General features: G+C 37.9%; 2 protein-coding genes across 2 annotated transcripts in view; both read right to left on the bottom strand.

Moving 5' to 3' along the window:
- The window catches only part of LOC309492503 (uncharacterized protein), a 148,378-nt gene that overhangs the window by 75,455 nt on the left and 49,410 nt on the right, over positions 1–23,513 (bottom strand). The gene's annotated exons all lie outside the window — the stretch shown is intronic.
- Positions 1–23,513, bottom strand: part of LOC309478867 (uncharacterized protein) — a gene marked incomplete at its 5' end in the record, with an annotated part of 82,805 nt that overhangs the window by 53,739 nt on the left and 5,553 nt on the right. The window contains 2 exons of the mRNA XM_082142650.1: positions 12,869–13,721; positions 16,615–17,233. Of these exons, the coding sequence (XP_081998776.1) occupies positions 12,869–13,721; positions 16,615–17,233 (1,472 nt within the window). The remainder of the gene's footprint in view (positions 1–12,868; positions 13,722–16,614; positions 17,234–23,513) is intronic.

Genomic DNA, 23,513 nt, shown 5'->3' with positions numbered 1-23,513 from the left:
CTTTCTAACTAATCTTTTCTTTCTTTTTTCTTTCTTTCTTTCTTACTAATCTTTCTTTTTTATTTATTTCTAACTAATCTTTCCTTTTTATTTCTTTCTTTCTTTCTTTTTTCTTTCTTTCTTATCTTTCTTACAATTAATCTTTCTTTTTTCTTTCTTTCTTACTAATCTTTCTTTTTTATTTCTTTCTAACTAATCTTTCTTTTTTCTTTCTTTCTTACTAATCTTTCTTTTTTCTTTCTTTCTTTCTTTCTTTCTAATCTTTTTCTTTATTTTCTTTCTAACTAATATTTCTTTCTAACTAATCTTTTTCTTTCTTTCTTTCTTTCTTTCTTTCTTTCTTTCTTTCTTTCTTTCTTTCTAACTAATCTTTATTCTTTCTTTATTTCTTATATTTTTTTCTTTCTTACAACTAATCTTTCTTTCTTTCTAATCTTTTTTCTTTCTTTTCTTTCTAACTAATCTTTCTTTCTAACTAATCTTTTCTTTCTTTCTTTTTTCTTTCTTTTCTTTCTAACTAATCTTTCTTTCTAACTAATCTTTTCTTTCTTTCTTTTTTCTTTCTTACTAATCTTTCTTTTTTATTTATTTCTAAGTAATCTTTCCTTTTTCTTTCTTTCTTTTTTCTTTCTTTCTTATCTTTCTTACAATTAATCTTTCTTTTTTCTTTCTTTCTTACTAATCTTTCTTTTTTCTTTCTTTCTTTCTTTCTAACTAATCATTCTTTTTTCTTTATTTCTTTCTTACTAATCTTTTTCTTTCTTTCTTCTTACTAATCTTTCTTTTTTCTGTCTTTCTTACTAATCTTTCTTTTTCTTTCTTTCTTTCTTCACTGAAAAAAATGAGTCGTTGGATCAAAGTAAAAAAAAAATTTCGGTTTACTTTATCTCAACTTAAAAAAATTCATTTACTCAAATCACATTTCCATAATCAACTGAAAGTAAAAATACTCTTTCAACCAAAGAGATTTGTTTAATTAGCATTAAATTATAAATTATTATTTGGATTAACTTAATTTTTAAAACTTTTATATATTAAATATCAAAATAAATACAAAACAAAATTACAAACATGAAATATCACTGAATTTTTTGTCTGAAAAAATAAGCCTTTTACACTCTGGAATCAAACATTTAACTGGTTATTTAGTGCAATCTTCAAACAAACTCACAGAAACCAGAATTTCCACTTGTTCTAAAAACATTTGATGAAGAATTCATTTGATTTACAAAAGTCAATACTGAAACCGTATTAGTGCATGACTTAAAAAAACAAAAAAATACATTTAATAATAAAACCGTCAACAATGTCATTTTGTACAAAAAAAACAAAAAACATCCATCACTAAATGTATACATCAATTCCATTTGCTACAGTAAAATTGTCACTCGACATTTCAGATTATCTTGCATTAAATTTAGGAATGTAACAAAAAACATTGAAAAGCCCTTAATATGGCATTGATAAATCATCCAGTGTAACTTCAATTCATTGAAAAAAAACATTGAAACAAATCAACATTGAAAGCTCCCTAAAATACATGACATGCAGGAACATTTAAAGGGTTAGTTCACCAAATTAAAATAGTTTTGATGAAATCTGAGAGCTGTCTCACTCCTTCATAGGTTGCTATGTAATTTCATTCTGCCGACCAAGACAAGTTAATAAAGACATTGTTAAAATAGTCCAAGTGACTACAGTGGCTCAACCTTAAGTTTAACAAGCGACGAGAATACTTTTTGTGCACAAAAAAAAAAAAAAAAAAAAAAAAACGACTTTATTAAACTATTAATTTTCTTGAGTTTGGGTCTGAGTGAGTTCACGAGAGCGGCACGACACGTGCGAGAACTGAGAAGATGACGCTCACGATCATTTGATGGGAAAGGCTGAAAGGTAAGCCATTCATTTAGCCGCATTGGCAAGGCACTTATACGTTTTCTCGTTGGTTTTTCGCGATTCGGACATCCAGTAAATGCACACTTTAGAACCATTTTAAACACTACATCGAGACCCATCTGCGGCATCTTCTCAGTTCTTGCGCATGCGTTGTGTTGCTCTCGTGAACACGTCTAGAAGATGAACGAAAGTCTTACGGGGTTGGAACAACATGAGGGTGAGTAAATACTGACAGAATTTTCATTTTTGGACGAATTAACTCTTTAAAATCCATTCGCATCTTCGCTATATCCATGACAATTTTTTTGAAAGGCCTCAAAGGTATATTTAAGTACTTCAGGATACCTCAAGTTCTCAGTACGTGATTCCAAACATCATGGCACAAGCAGATGCAACTGAGGACAACTCATGTAAAACCTCAGTACCATCAATGTCCAGGGGAGTGCTTAGACCATCACTTTCACAGAGCACAAAATCACACAACAAAGCAACACACAAGCAAAAAAAAAAAAAAAAAAGAAACAATTCTTACTCAGAGAGCTAATTCATAAATTCAACTGCTCTTACCAAAAAGAGACCAATTACTTACCGTTATCTTCTGACTGGACTACAATGACTCCAAACTGTTGTCTTTCAACATCTGTATCTTAAAAAAAAAGACAAACACAGCAATCACCAACTTTCATAAAGAAAATTAAAATGCATGGATTTGCTTTTGCACCATTTTTGCACAATTTTTGCAAGAGCCAAAATTTTGCAAGTTTAGATATTTATAAAAAATACATTAATTAAATAAATTGGTGTAATTTGAATGTTTATCAATAATTATTTTCAAAGTTGCAAAGATGTCATGTCATACAGATTTCATAAAATAATGTATTTTGTGTAACGTATTATGCAATAGGTCATTGCGTGCGTGTATGCATGTTTAAACTTTTATGACGTAATCAGAACCTACTGCAGTGTGTTAAAACGTCAACAATGTAATTGATCAATCAAGTATTTACCATATATTTATTATTTTAAGGTCATACAGTAGTATGTATATATGAGGCTACTGTCACTTTAAGAATTAACACACATACCAACAAAGACAAACTCGATTTTTTGGCAAATGTTTAAGACACAACCAAATGTGTTAAAGTGAATACTTGGCAAGGTACACATTTTCAATTAAAATAAAATATCTATGACCATTCAAACGCCATATGACACTAAAAAGAACTCAATTCAGTGCTGTGCAATATATTGATAAAGTGTAAATTCTCTGATGTCCACTTTGAATACAAACTTTGAATTATTTGATAAAACACTTGCATTAATCCGTTAACTGATCCTTATGTGATTATAAATGTACGGTAGAAACAAATTTAACATAATTTGTAAGATTACTCACCATATGTAATTTTGTGTCCACCATGAGGTTATCCTGCAGCAAAAGAAGATGATGGTCGATAAGAATTGTGTCCGTGGTCACGTGGCTTAAACAGAATGCACAACAAGTCCCTGTCCCTCACAACAAGATATGAAATGGCTTTACACCACTTAAATCATTATATTAGAATTTGTGAATGATTGAGTAACAATATTTCTGATTATTTATCGCAACAGGCCTTATCTAAGCCTGTCTGAGTTTTGAGGACAGCCGGATAGGGCACGTCATTTGACGGAGGCGGTCGCCTTGTAATTCTCGATGCAGGAAAAACCCAAATAAATAATGTAATTAAAAGTCCACAAATTATCTAACGTTACTACTTAAGTATCTATTAATGGCTATCCATCGTTACTAGGCCTAACAGTTATAGCTAATATTAACTGTACACTTGAAATATCAGATGACTCTGACCAAAATAAAAGATATTCAACCAAACACATGCATGAATGCATTGAATTGTACTTTAATATTATACAAATGTATATCAACGGCGATAAAACTTAATGAAAACTTATTTTTATGATTACTCACCAATACTGTGGATCCGCAACGGTCTTCATACAGCAAAACAAGATGGCGGCCGAACAGAAAATTCTCACCCAAGCTTGATGACGTCAGTAGTCACGTGGTTTGGACGTGGACGTAAAAATTGTAATTTGATTTAAAGCAATTAGTTTAAATTACACCCAAAACAATTGTTTTACTTCAAGACAACTAAACTCAATTACATTAGACCAACGACAAGGCAGAAAAGTGAATTTATTGAGTCAGATCAAGTATAAAAAGTTCTTTAAATTAATGACAAGCCATATGCACTTTTTACAGTGTTTCTTTCTAATCTTTTTTCTTTATTTTCTTTCTAACTAATCTTTCTTTCTAACTAATCTTTTTCTTTCTTTCTTACTAATCTTTTTCTTTCTTTCTTTCTTTCTTACTAATCTTTTTTTCTAATAAAAAAGTGCACATATCCATCCATCTTCAAACTTTATCTATCTATCTATCTATCTATCTATCTATCTATCTATCTATCTATCTATCTATCTATCTTCAAACTCTATCTTCAAACTCTATCTATCTTTGAACTATTTATATCTTTCTTTTTAATATTTTCTTTCTAACTAATCTATCTTTCTAACTAATCTTTTTCTTTCTTTCTTACTAATCTTTTTCTTTCTTTCTTTCTTTCTTACTAATCTTTCTTTTCTTTCTTTTTCTTTTTCTTACTAATCTTTTTTTCTTTCTTTCTAACTAATCTTTATTCTTTCTTTCTTTCTTTCTTTCTTTCTAATCTATCTTTCTTTCTTTCTAACTAATCCATCTTTCTTTCTAACTAATCTATCTTTCTTTCTTTAACTAATATATATTTTGTTCTAACTAATCTCTTTCTTTCTAATCTGTTTCTTTCTAACTAATCTATATTTCTATCTTTCTAACTAATCCATCTTTCTTTATATCTTATCTATCTTTGTTTAGAACTAATCTATCTTTCTTTCTAAATAATATATTTCGTTCTAACTAATCTTTCTTTCATTCTTTCTAACTAATCTAACTAATAAAAAAGTGCACATATCCATCCATCTTCAAACTTTATCTATCTATCTATCTATCTATCTATCTATCTATCTATCTATCTATCTATCTATCTATCTATCTATCTATCTATCTTCAAACTCTATCTATCTATCTATCTATCTATCTATCTATCTATCTATCTATCTTCAAACTCTATCTATCTTCAAACTCTATCTATCTTTGAACTATTTATATCTTTCTTTTTAATATTTTCTTTCTAACTAATCTATCTTTCTTTCAAACTAATTCATCTATCAATATTTCTTTATTTCTAACTAATCTATCTATCTTTCTAACTAATCTATATTTCTTTCTAACTAATCTATCTATCTTTCATTCTTTCTCGAAAAGTAATACTTTATATTTTGACCCTAAATTTAGAACTCTATCTCCTCCTAGAGCTTTAACTCTACATAATAGTATTTTTGAGCAATGTGATTGTAATTCATATTTCATTACCATGGTAAGTAATTTGCCAATTTATTAGACAATGATAGAATATATTTTTATATAAATTTTTTGTATAATTGATCATTTTGCATGTAATGGCCAATCAATATTTTATCGCTATAAAAGGATCAAGAAAGACAAAATCAAGTTCAAATATCAAATATGTTCAAAATATAATTTTATTCAGCTAATGCCCATTTGAAACACTTAGTCTGGAACCTCACACTTAAGCAAGTCAAACTGGAGTAAAAAACTCACTCTTGGGATCACTGGAACACACAAGCCTTTCCACCACGTCAAGGTGGCGATCCTTGGAAAGGACATTAAAGTCTGTGTAGAGAGAATGGTGTCGTCTTAGCGGCCCCTAATTTAATAACAAATGATCGTTGCGACGGAAGCAAATCAATCAAAACTAACTTTAGATGGAAAATAACTTAACTCTGCTATAAAGCCAAAACAATCTCTGTTACCTTAAATTATACGCTTATCTCTGTAAAGCTGCTTTGAAACAATCTACATTGTTAAAAGCGCTATATAAATGAAGATGACTTGACTTGACTTGACATATAACAGCTATCATGATCCTGTGAATTGTGTTTTAGAATAGATACACTAAATATATCAAAATCTGCATCACACATTTAACACTCCTTTAAGATAGCATCATGATTTTAGAAACATAATAATAATGCAAATAAATACAATGTATATTAATACACTGTTTACTTATTGTGTGCATGTGTGTGTACGTGTTAGTTATAGACTCTGTGTGTGTGTGTTAGTTATAGACTCTGTGTGTGTGTGTGTGTGTGTGTGTGTGTTAGTTATAGACTGTGTGTGTGTGTGCGTGCGTGCGTGCGTGTGTGTGTGGGTGTGTGTGTGTTAGGTAAGGAATGAACCTGTGAGAAACGCTGATGGCGTTCACATGCACATTTAGAATGGGTTCTATAGTTATGTGCGTTTGAATATATGCAGGTTTGGAATTCCCTACAAGCCAAGCCTAAACAAAGTACTTGTCTTTCCTTATAAATTTTGATAAAGAATTTAATTTTATTTTGTTGCTTTGGGGTAGGAACGCGAAACGAATTTTCCCGACAACGCCTTATCTGTATAGTGGTAGAGGGATCCTCCATAGGGAGAGACTAGTTGGCACTTCAGCACTGCGTTGTCATCGGGTCCAGGCGAAGGTCCTTCGTCAGATCTGGATACGGCCCGGATATGGCAGGCTGCAGGAAAACCTCGGGATAAAAACAGACACTAAAATTAGCGTAGATGCCATTCTTCTCATGATGTAACGAGTACATCAGGATTTATGGGAAGTGTTCCCGGTTCCCGCTGACCTAATCTATGCAGCCCTACATTAAATTATAGAAGTCTATAATGTATTATGTGAATGCTAGGTCAAAGAGATGTGTCTTTAATCTTGCTTTGAACTGACAGAGTGTGTCTGCTTCCCGGACAATGGTAGGAAGACTGTTCCAGAGTTTTGGTGCTAAATAGGAGAAGGATCTACCGCCAGCAGTCGATTTTGATATTCTAGGTATTATTAACTGGCCGGAATTTTGAGATCGCAATAGACGTGAAGGACTATAATGCGTTAAGAGCTCGCTCAAGTACTGCGGAGCTAAACCATTTAGTGCTTTGTAAGTAATCAGCAATATTTTAAAATGTATGCGATGTTTAATAGGGAGCCAATGCAGTTTTGACAGAACTGGGCTAATATGGTCACACTTCCTGGTTCTGGTAAGAACTCGAGCTGCTGCGTTTTGGACCAGCTGTAGTTGGTTTATTAAGCGTGCAGGGAAACCACCCAGTAGAGCATTACAATAATCTAGCCTTGAGGTCATGAACGCATGAACTAATTGTTACGCATTTGTCAATATTAATTCTGATAGAAAGTCCGCAAATTCTTTGATAAAGTCTGTATGGTGCCCTGGTGGCCTGTATACAGTAGCCAGCACAAATCTCAAACGTGATTTATCGTTTACACTATATATTTTTACATTAAGCACCAATGCTTCAAAATAATTATATTTAAAACTTGATTTCTTAGTGGTTTTGAAACTATTACTATAAATTACAGCAACACCACCCCCTTTGCGTTTCAGACGAGGCTCATGTTTATAACAGTAATCTTGCGGGGTGGACTCATTTAAAGTAATGTTATCGTTTGGTTTTAGCCAGGTTTCTGTCAAACACAGCACATCTAGGTTATTTTCTGAAATCATATCATTAACAACGAGTGCTTTTGAAGTAAGTGATCGAATATTCAGCAACCCAAGCTTTAGCATTTGCTCATCTGTATTATAGCTGTTTTTCATTTGTTGAACATCAATTAAATTTTTAACCTTAGATGGGTTTAATCGTTTTTTGGATTTTCAAGTTCGGGGAACAGACACAGTCTATATGATGATATCTAGGTGAAGGAGGCTCTATGTGATGGGATTTATCTGACCTTGGTGACGCGAGGCCGCTAGCAGACGGTCGGTTAAGCCAGTCTGTCTGCTTCCTGACCTGAGCCCCAGATTGTCATGTTTGAGCTCTAAGACTATGTGGCATATTACTAGAGAGAAGAGCAGCACCATCCCAGGAGGGATGAATACCATCTCTTTTCAACAGGTCAGGTTTGCCCCAAAAACTTTTCCAATTGTTTCTTTGTTCCTACCGTGTTCTAGCCAGTTTGGGGGCCCTGGGCAGTCCATGGTCATTCACACCTTGGTCTCAGGAATGGAGTTGAGGTGAAAACCCATGAACAATGGGCAACCGGTGATTAGATTAGTGATCAACGTCAGTCCTGATTACCATAGTCCTTTAGTTGTCTTTGAGAGTCCTATCACATCCTTCTGTCTTCTTAATCACAGTAAGACAAAGAGACTCCTGTTGTAAAGTATGGACCTCTGGTGCCATCATGTCTGCTGTTCACTACATTAGGCATTTAAAAGCTCTATTGACAAAATTAAAACATGGAAAGCAAACAATATTTCAAAAATCAAACAATATTTCATGGCTTTCAGAACTAAAATTTATCCTAATTCAAGCAGAATGAGCATAAAATAAAAACGGTTGATAAAATGAGTAATGAGTTTAATCGATCATTACTTGAAGCAAATGCAAAAATTAAGTAAAAGTGAAAGCGAATGAGACAGATCTCTCTCTTTACTGACTTATAAGAGCCAAATCATCTCAAGAGAAGAAGTGTCCAGTTTCAGAGCTACCTACAATGTTATGTTGTATTTGCATGGAAAAGTAGAAGTGGAAGATAAACTAGAAGTCCTGATGAAAAATTTAAAATTAATATCAGATTAATTTCTCTCTCAAAAGTTGTATGGCCTCTCCTTCAGCTCCTGAACTTCAAAGGTGTTTTCCAGTGTTAATTTTCTGGTGCTCTTTCAGTTCATCATCTGTAGTAACAGACTTCCAGCAATGAAACACACACCGCTGTGTCTTTTCTGCTGTAATATTACTAATGAATCTTCTCCTTTGTGTGAATCTTCAGGTGTTTCTTCAGGACTGAAGCCCAATGAAACAGTTTACCGCACTGATCAAAGTTAAATGGTCTTTCTTCAGAATGAGAAGATGTGATTTCAGAGAGAAAGCCTGAGCTGTTCTTCCCAGTGTGAACTCTCATGTGAATCTTCAGACTTGATTTACATGTGAAGCGTTTTTTACACTGAGGGCAGGAGACAGATTTATTGGCTTCTGTTTTTCCTTTCTTGTTCACGTCCATCACGTCTAAAAGAAACATTAAATCATGTGAGAATTCAAATGAGAGACAAACGTGAAATGAAAAGTGAAGCTCAAAGTCAAGATCACTGAGTATAATAGTCATTTTAATCCCATCAAATCTGGTCATCAACTGCTGAGCACGATTATGATCTATTATAATGTCATGAAGATGATTTGTGTTATAAATCACTAGTTTGGTCATGAAACTCTAGATGACGCAGGCTTGACATATGATCTGTGAGAAATCACATAGTTTCCCACACGACACAAGCTGATTGGCCTCTAAGCTTATTTGTTTGACGTTTGTTGTGAAAGGGCCGTCTGTCAACTATTCTCATATTTTTGCATAGTGTTGGACTGAAGGAAAAGCAAATTCACGCCTGTACAATAGAGAGCGTAAAAACGTCTGCCAGGGGCATAAATGTAAATGTCTCACATGGCAAAAGTTACTTTCAATGGACTCTTTTACACAATTATCTTGCTAATCATGACTTAAGTCATTCAAAGTGTTCATGAAATGCTAATGTTTTATTTAAAGTAATTCCAATCTTTAATGCTGGTTTCACTAGTGCCACCAAATGCTCTCAAATGTGTATCTGCAGCAGCTCTGGGCATCTGACAAAGTTTATACCAGTAAGATACTGGTCAGCACATTTCTTTGAAGGGCAAAGAAACTAGTTGAAATATTCTCCAACCTAAACGCCAAACTTTTTGTTCTTCAGTATAATGATGTTTCTTTAAAAAAAAATAAAAATTAAAAAAATTAATGATCAAAACAAACAAACTAACCAGGGCTGAAACAACTAATTGTACGTACATCGTACAACTGATCTTACATTGATAAATGTGGCAATCTTCATTTACACTGAACAAAATTATAAACGCAACACGTTTTTTTTTGCCCCCATTTTTCATGAGCTGAACTCCAAGATCTAAGACTTTTTCTATGTACACAAAAGGTCTATTTCTCTCAAATATTGCTCACAAATCTGTCTAAATCAGTGTTAGTGAGCATTTCTCCTTTGCCGAGATAATCCATCCACCTCACAGGTGTGGCATATCAAAATGCTGATTAGACGGCATGATTACGGCACAGGTGTGCCTTAGGCTGGCCACAATACAAGGCCACTCTAAAATGAGCAGTTTTATCACACAGCACAATGCCACAGATGTCGCAAATTTTGAGGGAGCGTGCAATTGGCATGCTGACTGCAGGAATGTCCACCAGAGCTGTTGCCCGTGAATTGAATGTTCATTTCTCTACCGTAAGCCGTCTCCAAAGGTGTTTCAGAGAATTTGGCACTACATCCAACCGGCCTCACAACCGCAGACCATGTGTAACATTGTTTTCACTGTACAGGGCAGATGGCAGACAGCGTGTATGGCGTCGTGTGGGTGACCAGTTTGCTGATGTCAACGTTGTGGCTCGAGTGGCCCATGGTGGCGGTGGGGTTATGGTATGGGCAGGTTATGGACAACGAACACAGGTGCATTTTATTGATGCACAGAGATACTGTGTTGCAGCATGATAATGCACGGCCCCATGTTGCAAGGATCTGCACACAATTCCTGGAAGCAGAAAACATCCCAGTTCTTGCATGGCCAGCATGTTTGGGATGCTCTGGATCTGCGAATACAACAATGTGTTTCCAGGTCCTGACAATATCCAGCAACTTAGCACAGCCACTGAAGAGGAGCGGACCAACATTCCACAGGCCACAATCAACAATCTGATCAACTCTATGCGAAAGAGATGTGTTGCACTTCGTGAGGAAAATGGTGCTTACAGATACTGACTGGTTTTCGGACCCCCCGGAACAGTAAAACTGCACATTTTAGAGTGGCCTTTTAAAATGTAAGTCTTGGATCTTTTTTGATAGATCTTTCAGCTCATGAAAAATGGGGGCAAAAACAAAAGTGTTGCGTTTATAATTTTGTTCAGTGTAAATCTCATGCCTGGTGTTCTCATAACGATAACACAATCTCAGACCTGATGTGAGATTTAAACATAGCCACTGCTCACGTCCATACTGATAAATAAATGCCAATTTTTGCATGGAAACAGTGCGCCCAATTTTCTGTAGTACGCTTGTTTTGTAAATGAGGGTCACTGTGTGAAAACATCTACCAAACGTGTCAATTTATAGCAGTAAATACAATTTCTATGGACTAAATGCACATGAAAAATAAAGTCTAACCCTTAAAGTAACACTATGGAACTTTTGCCCTGCGGTCGCCCTACAGGTTGGAAGCGGTATTGTCTCATTAGAACTACAGAAACACGACCCGATCTGGCAATCTTACATAGCGTGATTATAGCAGATAAAGGACCACAAAGCAGAGGCATAAGTGCCTTTCACCCTGTTACGACTTGATGAACCACTGAAATGATTTTGGAAACATTATTTTGAGGTAAAAAATATTCCTTAGTGTTGCTTTAATGGTGAAGCTGCTGCAGGAAAAGCACACAAGCCAAACTAACTTCAAGATTCCAGGTTTTGTTTCTCAGCACATAAAGATAAACTACTCACCGTGATCACACACTGTGTTGATGTGGTTTCTCCACTGCATGGATCTTCATGTGTCGCTTCAGGTGACTTTTAATAGAGAAACTCTTTCTGCACTGATCACACGTGTGCGACTTCTCTCTGCTGTGGATCCTCTCATGTGATCTCAGATGTGCTGACCGACTGAATCTCTTGTCACAGTGTGAACACTTGTAAGGCTTCTCTCCAGTGTGGATCATCTCATGTATTTTCAGAGATGATGACACACTAAATCTCTTATCACAGTGTGAGCACTTGTAAGGTTTTTCTCCAGTGTAGTTCCTCTCATGTGATCTCAGATGTGCTGACCGACTGAATCTCTTGTCACAGTGTGAACACTTGTAAGGTTTTTCTCCAGTGTGAATTCTCTGATGCAGTTTTAAATTGTCCGCTGTAGTGAAAGTCTTCTCACACTCAAAGCACATGTACTCTCTCACACCAGTGTGAGTTTTCTCATGTATATGTACATTTTGCAGCAGTGAAAAACTCTTTCCACACACAGAACATGAATGCGGCTTCTCCTTCGTATGAACTGTCAGGTGTGTCTTCAGGTTTGATGCACTAAGAAATGTTTTGCCACATTGATCACATGAGAACGGCTTCTCTCCAGTGTGAATTCTCATGTGACGCTCAAGATTATGTTTGCATGTGAAACTCTTTCCACACTGAGTGCAGGTGAAAGATTTCTTGGCTCTTCTTTTCTTTAAAAATGTCTGTTTAGTTTTTGAACTACTCAAAGGTTTTTCTCCAGGTTGGACATGATGTTCCTCCTCAACTTCACTCAGTTCTTCACTCTCCTCCTTTACTTCACTCAGTTCTTCACTCTCCTCCTCCACTTCACTCAGTTCTTCAGATTCCTCCTTCACTTCACTCAGTTCTTCACTCAGTTCTTCAGATTCCTCCTTCACTTCACTCAGTTCTTCACTCTCCTCCTTCACTTCACTCAGTTCTTCACTCTCCTCCTTCACTTCACTCAGTTCTTCACTCTCCTCCTTCACTTCACTCAGTTCTTCACTCTCCTCCTTCACTTCACTCAGTTCTTCACTCTCCTCCTTCACTTCCCTCAGTTCTTCAGTCTCCTCCTTCACTTCACTCAGTTCTTCACTCTCCTCCTTCACTTCACTCAGTTCTTCACTCTCCTCCCCCACTTCACTCAGTTCTTCACTCTCCTCCTTCACTTCCCTCAGTTCTTCAGTCTCCTCCTTCACTTCACTCAGTTCTTCAGATTCCTCCTTCACTTCACTCAGTCCTTCACTCTCCTCCTCCACTTCACTCGGTTCTTCACTCTCCTCCTCCACTTCACTCAGTTCTTCACTCTCCTCCTTCACTTCACTCAGTTCTTCACTCTCCTCCTTCACTTCACTCAGTTCTTCACTCTCCTCCTTCACTTCCCTCAGTTCTTCAGTCTCCTCCTTCACTTCACTCAGTTCTTCACTCTCCTCCTTCACTTCACTCAGTTCTTCACTCTCCTCCTCCACTTCACTCAGTTCTTCAGATTCCTCCTTCACTTCACTCAGTTCTTCACTCAGTTCTTCACTCTCCTCCTTCACTTCCCTCAGTTCTTCAGTCTCCTCCTTCACTTCACTCAGTTCTTCACTCTCCTCCTTCACTTCACTCAGTTCTTCACTCTCCTCCTCCACTTCACTCAGTTCTTCAGATTCCTCCTTCACTTCACTCAGTTCTTCACTCAGTTCTTCAGATTCCTCCTTCACTTCACTCAGTTCTTCACTCTCCTCCTTCACTTCACTCAGTTCTTCACTCTCCTCCTTCACTTCACTCAGTTCTTCACTCTCCTCCTTCACTTCCCTCAGTTCTTCACTCTCCTCCTTCACTTCACTCAGTTCTTCACTCTCCTCCTCCACTTCACTCAGTTCTTCACTCTCCTCCTTCACTTCACTCAGTTCTTCACTCTCCTCCTTCACTTCACTCAGTTCTTCACTCTCCTCCTCCACTTCACTCAGTTCTTCACTCTCCTCCTTCACTTCCCTCAGTTCTTCAGTCTCCTCCTTCACTTCACTCAGTTCTTCACTCTCCTCCTCCACTTCACTCAGTTCTTCAGATTCCTCCTTCACTTCACTCAGTTCTTCACTCTCCTCCTTCACTTCACTCAGTTATTCACTCTCCTCCTTCACTTCCCTCAGTTCTTCACTCTCCTCCTTCACTTCACTCAGTTCTTCACTCTCCTCCTTCACTTCACTCAGTTCTTCACTCTCCTCCTCCACTTCACTCAGTTATTCACTCTCCTCCTCCACTTCACTCAGTTCTTCACTCTCCTCCTCCACTTCACTCAGTTCTTCACTCTCCTCCTTCACTTCACTCAGTTCTTCACTCTCCTCCTTCACTTCCCTCAGTTCTTCAGTCTCCTCCTTCACTTCACTCAGTTCTTCACTCTCCTCCTTCACTTCACTCAGTTCTTCACTCTCCTCCTCCACTTCACTCAGTTCTTCAGATTCCTCCTTCACTTCACTCAGTCCTTCACTCTCATCCTCCACTTCATTCAGTTCTTTAGTCTCCTCCTCCACTTCACTCAGTCCTTCACTCTCCTCCTTCACTTCACTCAGTTCTTTAGTCTCCTCCTTCACTTCACTCAGTTCTTTGGTCTCCTCATCCACTTCACTCAGTTCTTCATTCTCCTCCTTCACTTCACTCAGTTCTTCAGATTCCTCCTTCACTTCACTCAGTCCTTCACTCTCCTCCTTCACTTCACTTAGTTCTTCAGTCTCCTCCTTCACTTCACTCAGTTCTTCACTCTCTTCCTTCACTTCACTCAGTTCTTCATTCTCCTTGCTCTCTTCACTCAGTTCTTCAGTCTCCTCCTTCACTTCACTCAGTTCTTCAGATTCCTCCTTCACTTCACTCAGTCCTTCACTCTCCTCCTTCACTTCTCTCAGTTCTTTAGTCTCCTCCTCCACTTCACTCAGTTATGTTTTATCTTTAAAACATTATAGGCACAAATCCCATTTTTCTGTAGTAAGAACTATTAAATATGTTTGATCAATGACACACTTATCTAACATTATATGAACATTAAAGTACACAATACTGTCATATTTTAACACCAACTTTTAGATTGATATTTAAGTATGTTAAAAACTACTAAAGCGTTTTAATTAAGGGCTGTTCACACTAAACTTCTTCTTCCATAGACTTCACATGCATGTGAAAGTGGGACACAAGAAACACAAGATCAAGTGAATTTCACTGCGAGAAAGAACACAAATGTTTGCAGTAAAATAGAGTAGATTGTAAATTTGTATATTTTGGAATGATTATTTGTTATACATGTTCGTAAAAATATGCACAAAAAAACCTTCCTTTACTGACCATTTGTTAAAAAATAAACTTTTGCAGCCATGTCATAGTTGAACTGTTTATCTAAATGTGATGAAGTGCTTGAATGTTTCTAACATGAATGTTCTTCAGCATCATGAATGAATGAAGAATAAACACCAACCTCTTTGTTTTTCAGGATCTTCAGTGTGTTTCATTCTGCAGAGTTCTGGATCACTCATGTTCTACATGTCCTCTTTAATAAACTCAGTCTTTGCAGATTTCTAGGGATGGCTGACGCGAAACAGTCGTTCCGAAGCTTTGCGAGATCCCGAAGCGCAGAGGTTTCGAAACACTGATCCGAAGCGTGATTCAAAACACCCATGTCACGTGACTATGGCCAAACGAAGCCTCGAAGTGTTTCACTAAGTGTTTCATCAGGTGTGGTCCGCCGAATCAGCGTTTGATTGACACGGTCGGGAACAGACCACACAATCGCACATCTGTATAAAAGTGAAATCAACGCATATTGACCTCGTGGGTTTTTGTGAGAGGAGTTTGATTTTGAGATAGCGGACTTTTGGTGATATAGTGACATAGTGCGATTTGATTAGTTATAGGCTATTTAGGCTTACATTTAAATTTACACAACACGTTGACTGATAGGCTAGAGACAGACAGAGTATACATATAGTGACAAATTAATAGATACATAGATATAAATATATATAGACAGCTAGATTAATAGATAGATACATATAGATAGATTATATATATAAATAGATTATAGATAGATACAGATACATATATTATATCTAGATACATATCTAGGTACATATCTAGATACATATTTAGAGACATAGATAGATTATAGATACATATCTAGATACATAGATAGATTAATATAGATAGATACATAGATAGATAGATTTGGATAGATAGATAAAATGGAGGCTCCCCAGAAGATATGCTGTACATCTGTGATGTGGGAGCATTTCCATTTAGAAACCCCAAATGCATCATCCATGATGCGCCATTTGAGGAGAATTTGAAATATGCGTATTTGCCTAGAACTCATGATCCACTAACTTACTGGAAAGAGAGAGCAGTAATCTTTCCTCATTTGTATGTCCTAGCTAAAAATATATATTTGCACGTCAGCAACAAGAGTCCCTTGTGAGAGGATTTTTTTAGAATTTCCATTTAGAAACCCCATTTATTCTGAGTGTTTGCTGTTAGAAACACATTATTTGAGTCGGGATAAATGACTAAAGCCTGTAAAACTGCTCCATTTAGAAACCCCATTTATTCTGAGTGTTTGCTGTTAGAAACACATTATTTGAGTCGGGATAAATGACTAAAGCCTGTAAAACTGCTCCATTGAAAGATATCTCACAATATAACATCATCAATAATAAAACAAAATAATTAAACAACCTCTCTTTATGAACCTCTTCAGGGAAATAACTACAACACATAATATGTTTTATAGGGTGAGTGATATTTTTTTTGATTTTTTTTAGTTTTGCCATGGGGTGAACTTTAAGGAAACAGACTTAAAGGACATGTTTGGCCGGGGACTTAATACGTTTCTGTATTTCCTCATGCCTCACGATACCCCACATTACGCTCTGGCACAATATATTGGGTTCGCCCTATTATTGAGTGGTTCGCAATTTACGGTGGGCTTTGCAAGTGAGGAACCCCACAAGCTCACACTATTCCCAAGCTGTCCCTGAAACTGCTGCGGAGGAAGCTGTCCCTGAACCCGCTGCGGAGGAAGCTGTCCCTGAACCTGCTGCGGAGGAAGCGGTCCGTGAACCCGCTGCGGAGGAAGCGGTCCCTAAACCTGCTGCGGAGGAAGCTGTCCCTGAACCTGCTGCGGAGGAAGCTGTCCCTGAACCCGCTGCGAAGGAAGCTGTCCCTGAACCCGCTGCGGAGGAAGCTGTCCCTGAACCCGCTGCGGAGGAAGCGGTCCGTGAACCCGCTGCGGAGGAAGCGGTCCCTAAACCTGCTGCGGAGGAAGCTGTCCCTGAACCTGCTGCGGAGGAAGCTGTCCCTGAACCCGCTGCGGAGGAAGCTGTCCCTGAACCCGCTGCGGAGGAAGCTGTCCCTGAACCCGCTGCGAAGGAAGCTGTCCCTGAACCCGCTGCGGAGGAAGCTGTCCCTGAACCCGCTGCGGAGGAAGCTGTCCCTGAACCCGCTGCGGAGGAAGCTGTCCCTGAACCCGCTGCGGAGGAAGCTGTCCCTGAAACCGCTGCGGAGGAAGCTGTCCCTGAACCCGCTGTGGAGGAAGCTGTCCCTGAACCCGCTGTGGAGGAAGCGGTCCCTGAACCCGCTGTGGAGGAAGGTCAGGTCAAGTCAAGTATATTTGTATAGCGCTTTTCACAATACAGATTGTATCAAAGCAGCTTCACAGTATTAAATAAAAATAAAATAATACAACAAGGTTTGTTTCTAGTGGAATTTATTGATTGATAAAATAAAATTAAATATCCCCAACTGAGCAAGCCAAAGGCAACAGTGGCAAGGAACCGAAAAAACTCCATCAAGTGACCTAATGGAGAAAAAAAAAAACCTTGGGAGAACCCAGGCTCAGTCGGGGGCCAGTTCTCCTCTGGCATTTATGAACTAGAGGCCGGATTGTAGTTTGAACAGGAAGATTAAAAATATATGAATGCCTGGCCGAAAAGATGCGTCTTTAATCTAGTTTTAAACTGGGAGAGCAAGTCCGAACAACGAACAGTATCAGAAAGGCTATTCCAGAGTTTCGGAGCCAAATGTGAAAATGCTCTCCCTCCTTTGGTTGATCTGGATATCCTAGGTATGACCAAAAGCCTCGAATTTAGTGATCTTAAAGAGCGCGATGGATTATAGGGCGATAGAAGATCCGTTAAATAGACTGGAGCTAAGCCGTTTAGGGCTTTATAAGTCAGTAGCAATACCTTGTAAATAATACGGAACTTTATAGGTAACCAATGCAGTGATGATAAAATCGGTGTTATATGATCATATTTTCTTGATCTATTAAGAACTCCAGCGGCTGCATTTTGGACTAACTGTAGCTTGTTTATTGAGGATGCAGGACAACCAGCTAATAAAGCATTACAGTAATCTAGTCTCGAGGTCATGAATGCATGAACTAACTTTTCTGCATCAGAAACTGATAGCATATTATGTAGCTTAGCAATGTTTCTAAGGTGGAAAAAGGCTGTTTTTGTAACATATGAAATATGATTTTCAAAAGACAGGTTGCAATCGAGTATAACACCCAGGTCTTTTACTGTAGAGGATAAAGTAACAGGACATCCTACGATGTTAAAGTTGTATTGTGAAAGGTTTTGTGGGCGGTTTTTTGAACCGATAAGTATTACCTCTGTCTTGTCTGGATTTAATAAAAGAAAATTACGCGTCATCCAATCTTTTATATCTTTTACACACTCTGTCAATTTGGATAATTTTGCGTTTTCATCCGGCCGTGATGAAATATATATTTGAGTGTCATCAGCATAATAATGGAAACTAATTCCATGTTTCCTTGTAATATTTCCAAGAGGCATCATATATATTGAGAATAATAGAGGGCCCAACACAGATCCCTGCGGCACTCCAGTTTACTGAAGTTATGATCGATTTTTCTCCATTCAAATAGACAAAATGGTAGCGGTCAGATAAGTATGATCTAAACCAGCTTAATGCTTGTCCTTGAACACCAGTATAATTTTGTAGTCGATCTAAGAGTATTGTGTGATCTATAGTATCGAACGCAGGTAAAACTATCAAGTAAAACTAGTATTGAGATACAGCCTTGGTCAGAAGCTAAAAGTAAATAATTTGTGATTTTAACAAGCGCAGTTTCAGTGCTATGGTGCGGCTGGAATCCTGACTGAAACTTTTCATAGATATCATTTTGTTGCAAGAAAGAGCCCAGTTGAGCGGACACAACTTTTTCAAATATTTTAGACATAAATGGAAGATTTGAAATGGGTCTATAATTTGCTAGATTACTATGATCTAATTGTGGTTTCTTAATGAGAGGTTTTATAACTGCCTGTTTAAATGTTCTTGGAACATGACCTAAAGATAAAGATGAGTTAATAATATTGAGGAGAGGCTCTTCCACTACAGGTAACACTTCTTTCAGTAGTTTAGTTGGTATAGGATCTAATAAACATGTTGTTGTTTTAGATGAAGTGATAAGTTTATTTAACTCTTTTTGTTCTATAGTTGTAAAGCACTGTAATTGTTCTTGCGGGGGGATAATTGAGGCTGAATTATAAGGCGCGATTGAGGATTGAACGTTTACAATTGTGGTTCTGATGTTTTCTATTTTCTCAGTGAAGAAGTTCATGAAATCATTTCTACTAAACTGTAACGGGATATTTTGTTCGGGTGACGTCTGTTTATTTGTTAGTCTAGCCACGGTGTTAAATAAAAACCTTGGATTGTTTTGGTTATTTTCTATTAGTTTGCGGAGGTGCTCAGCCCTGGCCGCTTTTAGGGCCTTTTTATAACGTGACATACTGTCTGTCACGAACTGCTCCAAGACACGAAGGTTAGATCCAAATGCAGCTTTATTGGCTGGGGAAATCCAGAGGCGTAATCCAATGTACAGGCTAGGGTCATACACAGGCAGGCAGTCAAAACAAAGAAAGAAACAAAACAAACAAACAAACAGGCAGGGACCAGAGGCAAGAGAGTAATCCAGGGAACAGGGCAAGATATCAAAAACCAAGAAACAAGAAAACCAGGGAAACGCTCAGAAATGCAGTGTAACACTTAACAAGACTTCGCGGTGAGTGATTGAATAAACATGGTATAAATAGACTGAGACTAACAGGATGATGTGACACAGGTGAATGCAATCAGTGAATGAGGTACAGGTGAATGTGATCAGTGATAAGTGATGATGAGTCCGAGCAGTGAGTTATGGGAAATGTAGTTTGTGAGTGATAATAGTCTTATGTGGAGTGCCCTCTGGTGGCTCTCAAGGGCACTCCAGCTGGTGACCGTTACACTGTCTTTCCACGTGATTCTAAAGACCTCTAAATTAGTTTGTTTCCATTTACGCACTAAATTACGGGTTTCTCTCTTTAGAACATGCGTAGTATTGTTGTACCATGGTGCTTTAATTTTCTCTCTGACCTTTTTTAATTTAATGGGTGCAACAACATCCAATGTTCTAGAGAGAATGGTGCTCATAGTGCTAGTTAGTTCTTCTAGTTCATCTGTTTGTTTGGGTTCAGGCAACAGCTGAGACAGATTAGATAAGAAATTTGAGAAATTATCTATGGTGGATGGAAGGATTGATCTGCCTGGTCGATAATGCGGCACAGCATGACATATTAAAGCAGTACGTAATATGCAAGTTACCAAGTAATGGTCAGTGACATCATCACTTTGTGGAATGATATCTATATCGGTTGGATCGGTTCCATATGATATAATTAAATCGAGTGTATGAATAAGACGATGAGTTGGTCCGGTGACGTTTTGCTTGACCCCAAAGGAATTTAATAAAATAAACTTTACTATTTCAGCTACAATCTCCACTTTACTGAGTTCATTATCATAAAGTGCAGGTGTGTCGAGAGACGTTCTCTCATCATCATCTCCAGATTCAGATATGGATCCAGTAGATCTGGAGAATCCACTTAAGCTTCTTGTTTCTTCTTAACTTTAAGCCTCTTTTCTCCCAGTATAGTATTTCCTGATGAGCTTTTCCCAGAGCCGGTTCTGCCCATCAGAAGAACCCGGATCATCTGGACTGGAGCCGGTCACAGACATCTCTGAAAGAGACAGAAAATATGGAGTATGAATATACAAATAAGGCAGACTCGACTGTATTGTATTCTTCGGGATATCATTTGTGACTATCATCAGTACATTATATATATTCATCAGCTCAGCAGGGGCGGCTGGCCAATAGAGGGCGCTAGAGCGTTATTTATTTATTTAGCATTATTTATTTTATAAAGGTATTTGTAAAGGTAAAAAATGCACTGGAACTATATCGATTTAAGGGGGCAAATATTGCCCCTTACTGAAAAAGGAGTGACTGCAGAAAGTAATACAGAGGTCAACGTTAGGTTAAAGATACAAACAAAGAGGGATTCAAACAAACAACATATAATAAGGTAGAATTTACAGACTGTGAGCTGAAGAGTAATATTCAGAGAAGAAAATGTGTTTTTGAAGGGGTTTTTGAATGAGAGAAGGGTGGATGCTTGACGGATGTCTTGAGGAAGAGCCACAACGCTAAAAGACCTGATGGCTCCTATGGTTACCAGACTATTGAAACTGACTGAATATGGCACAGCCCCACTTAAGATAGTTTTCACCAGCCGCCACTCACCGATTCGTAAGTTTCTTAAAGGCACACTATGCAAGAATTGTACCTTAATATAACAGCTTCAAAGTCATTTCGGTGGTAAACAAACTCATAGTAGGGCGAATAATCCTGGTAGTAAAGCTTGGGGGGGACGCCGCTGGAAAAACCAGCAATGCAAGTTTGAGAGAGGCGCCCCCGACAAATCTCGCGAGAACACGACTTGCTTTACGGCAACGATGTCACACCAGTGTTTCCCCTACAATGTATTAAGCAGCGGCGCAGCGCCGCCGCTGGATTTTCAGCGCCGCTGCAAAAATCTTCACATGATCAGTAATATCACGACATTCACTTAAAAACACTGAAACATGGCGACCGGCGGCACTGCTAATGCGATGGCTCTGAATCCACTTGTTGACAAGAAACGGCAAGCGCGCTCATAATAGAAGCGACCTCTGTTCATGGTTGCATAGCAATGACAGACGCCACGGGAGAGCGAGCAAGCCTGTGGAAAGGAGAAAGCGGTACGAACTTTTCTACGTTGAAGTCTATGGGGTCGCTGTGTCCATTTTTCTTACCACCGTCGCTTTCCTGTAGCTCAGTGGTAAGAGCATTGCGTTAACAACGCAAGGTTGTGGGTTCGATCCCAGGGGATTGCACATACCTATGTATAAATGTATAGGATAACGCAATGTAAGTCGCTTTGGATAAAAGCGTATGCCAAATGCATAAATGTAAATGTAAATGTAAATTTTTTTACTGTCTATGGAAAATATGCCGTCCCGCCCCTCCGTGTTCGGCGATCAGGTTTCATTCTCGCGCAGCTTGTTTAGTAACTTTACGTGTGGGTCTTTTCTGCTCCGTGTTTGCGCCGCGCTCTCCGTTCCGTGTGTGTGTGTGTGTGTGTGTCGGCGCACTGCGCTCTCTGCTCAATGTTCCGCTCCTTGTTTTTGCTGCGGGTTCTGCTCTGTGGTTCACGGCCTAAACGCTCCAATCATGTACCGATCACGCACTGGAAAAGCAAAGTCCGCTCAAATAACGTGAAATTTCTCAGTAGTAGACTTCTGTTTGCTGAGCTGGAATAGCCATGCTGGGCAACAATGGTAAAATGACCTGCTCTGATCACATGCTCTGGTAATAATAGCTTTCTATGACTGGTAACGTTACTTTATTTTGATAATTAGTCAAAAAATAAATCTGTTAAATCCGAGTATGTTGCATAGAACTGAATGAAGAATAATATATTGATGTTTTATATTTTAATATAGGGCTATTTTATGTCCAATTTGTGTGGACATTTTTCTTTTTTTCCCCTTTTTTGTGTGTTATTTAATTTAATTAGTGATTCTACATTTAAATATTGATGATTACAAGTTTTGGGGAAATGCGATTAATTGTGATTAATCACAGCAAATTGTGCGTTTTTAATTATAATTTTTTTTTTAATCGATTCCCAGCCGTAATATATAAATTTGTATGTCTCAAAATGTCCATTTCTATCCACAAAACTTGCCAGAAGTCATGGTTTAAGGGGTTATTAAAAAAAAAAAAATCTTCCGGGGGTGCATGCCCCCAGACCCCCGCGAGTGGCTTGGTAACAACCTCCGGCACGTAACAGCACCGCTGCTGGAAAAATTTATAGGGGAAACACTGCACACACATCAACAACAACATGAAGCACGAAGACACTTGCGCGCATTTCAGACGTGATTCTTGGAAGACTCGACGATGGAAAAAAAACAAAGAAAGCGCAGTCGAAGAGTGTAGGAAAAGAGAATCTGACCGTGTGAGGAACCGGACAAGAGTCCCATAGTCCCAATCGGTCAGGCTTTCACTCGTTGGCGCGAGCTAAAAAGCAGCACTGGATTCAACAGCGATGCTGACCTGGCGATCTTGTTGATGGACTAGTAAGTAAATCTCTTTTTTGTAAACGACGCTGTTGACGTTGATTCCTGCGATTATCATGAGAACAGTTGTCAATATCTCACACAATTATCAGGACATAAATAAGCCTAGAGGTTTTAAATAGTGTAAACGAGCACAATTTACAAACTATTACATACAGGACAAGCGGTCAGTGGACGCGGCGAGAGCGTGCAAGTGTTTTTTCTAAATACACCAGTTCTGCTGTTATTCAGTGTTGTATTTGACTCAAGGTAAGCCTATCTTCGATTCTCTGCTTATTTTTAATTTTTACCTTCTCACAAATCTGTATTTTATCTAGACGCGTTATAACTTAAATAACAGCCGCGAGTGAAAATTATTATTGCAGTTTAATTGCACTGAAATA

This window comes from Leuciscus leuciscus (genome assembly GCF_965113295.1).
Source record: "Leuciscus leuciscus genome assembly, chromosome: 1".
NCBI classification, from domain to species: Eukaryota; Metazoa; Chordata; class Actinopteri; order Cypriniformes; family Leuciscidae; genus Leuciscus; species Leuciscus leuciscus.
The sequence above is the reverse complement of the archived record's forward strand: the minus strand, read 5'-3'. Positions and strand labels throughout refer to the sequence as shown.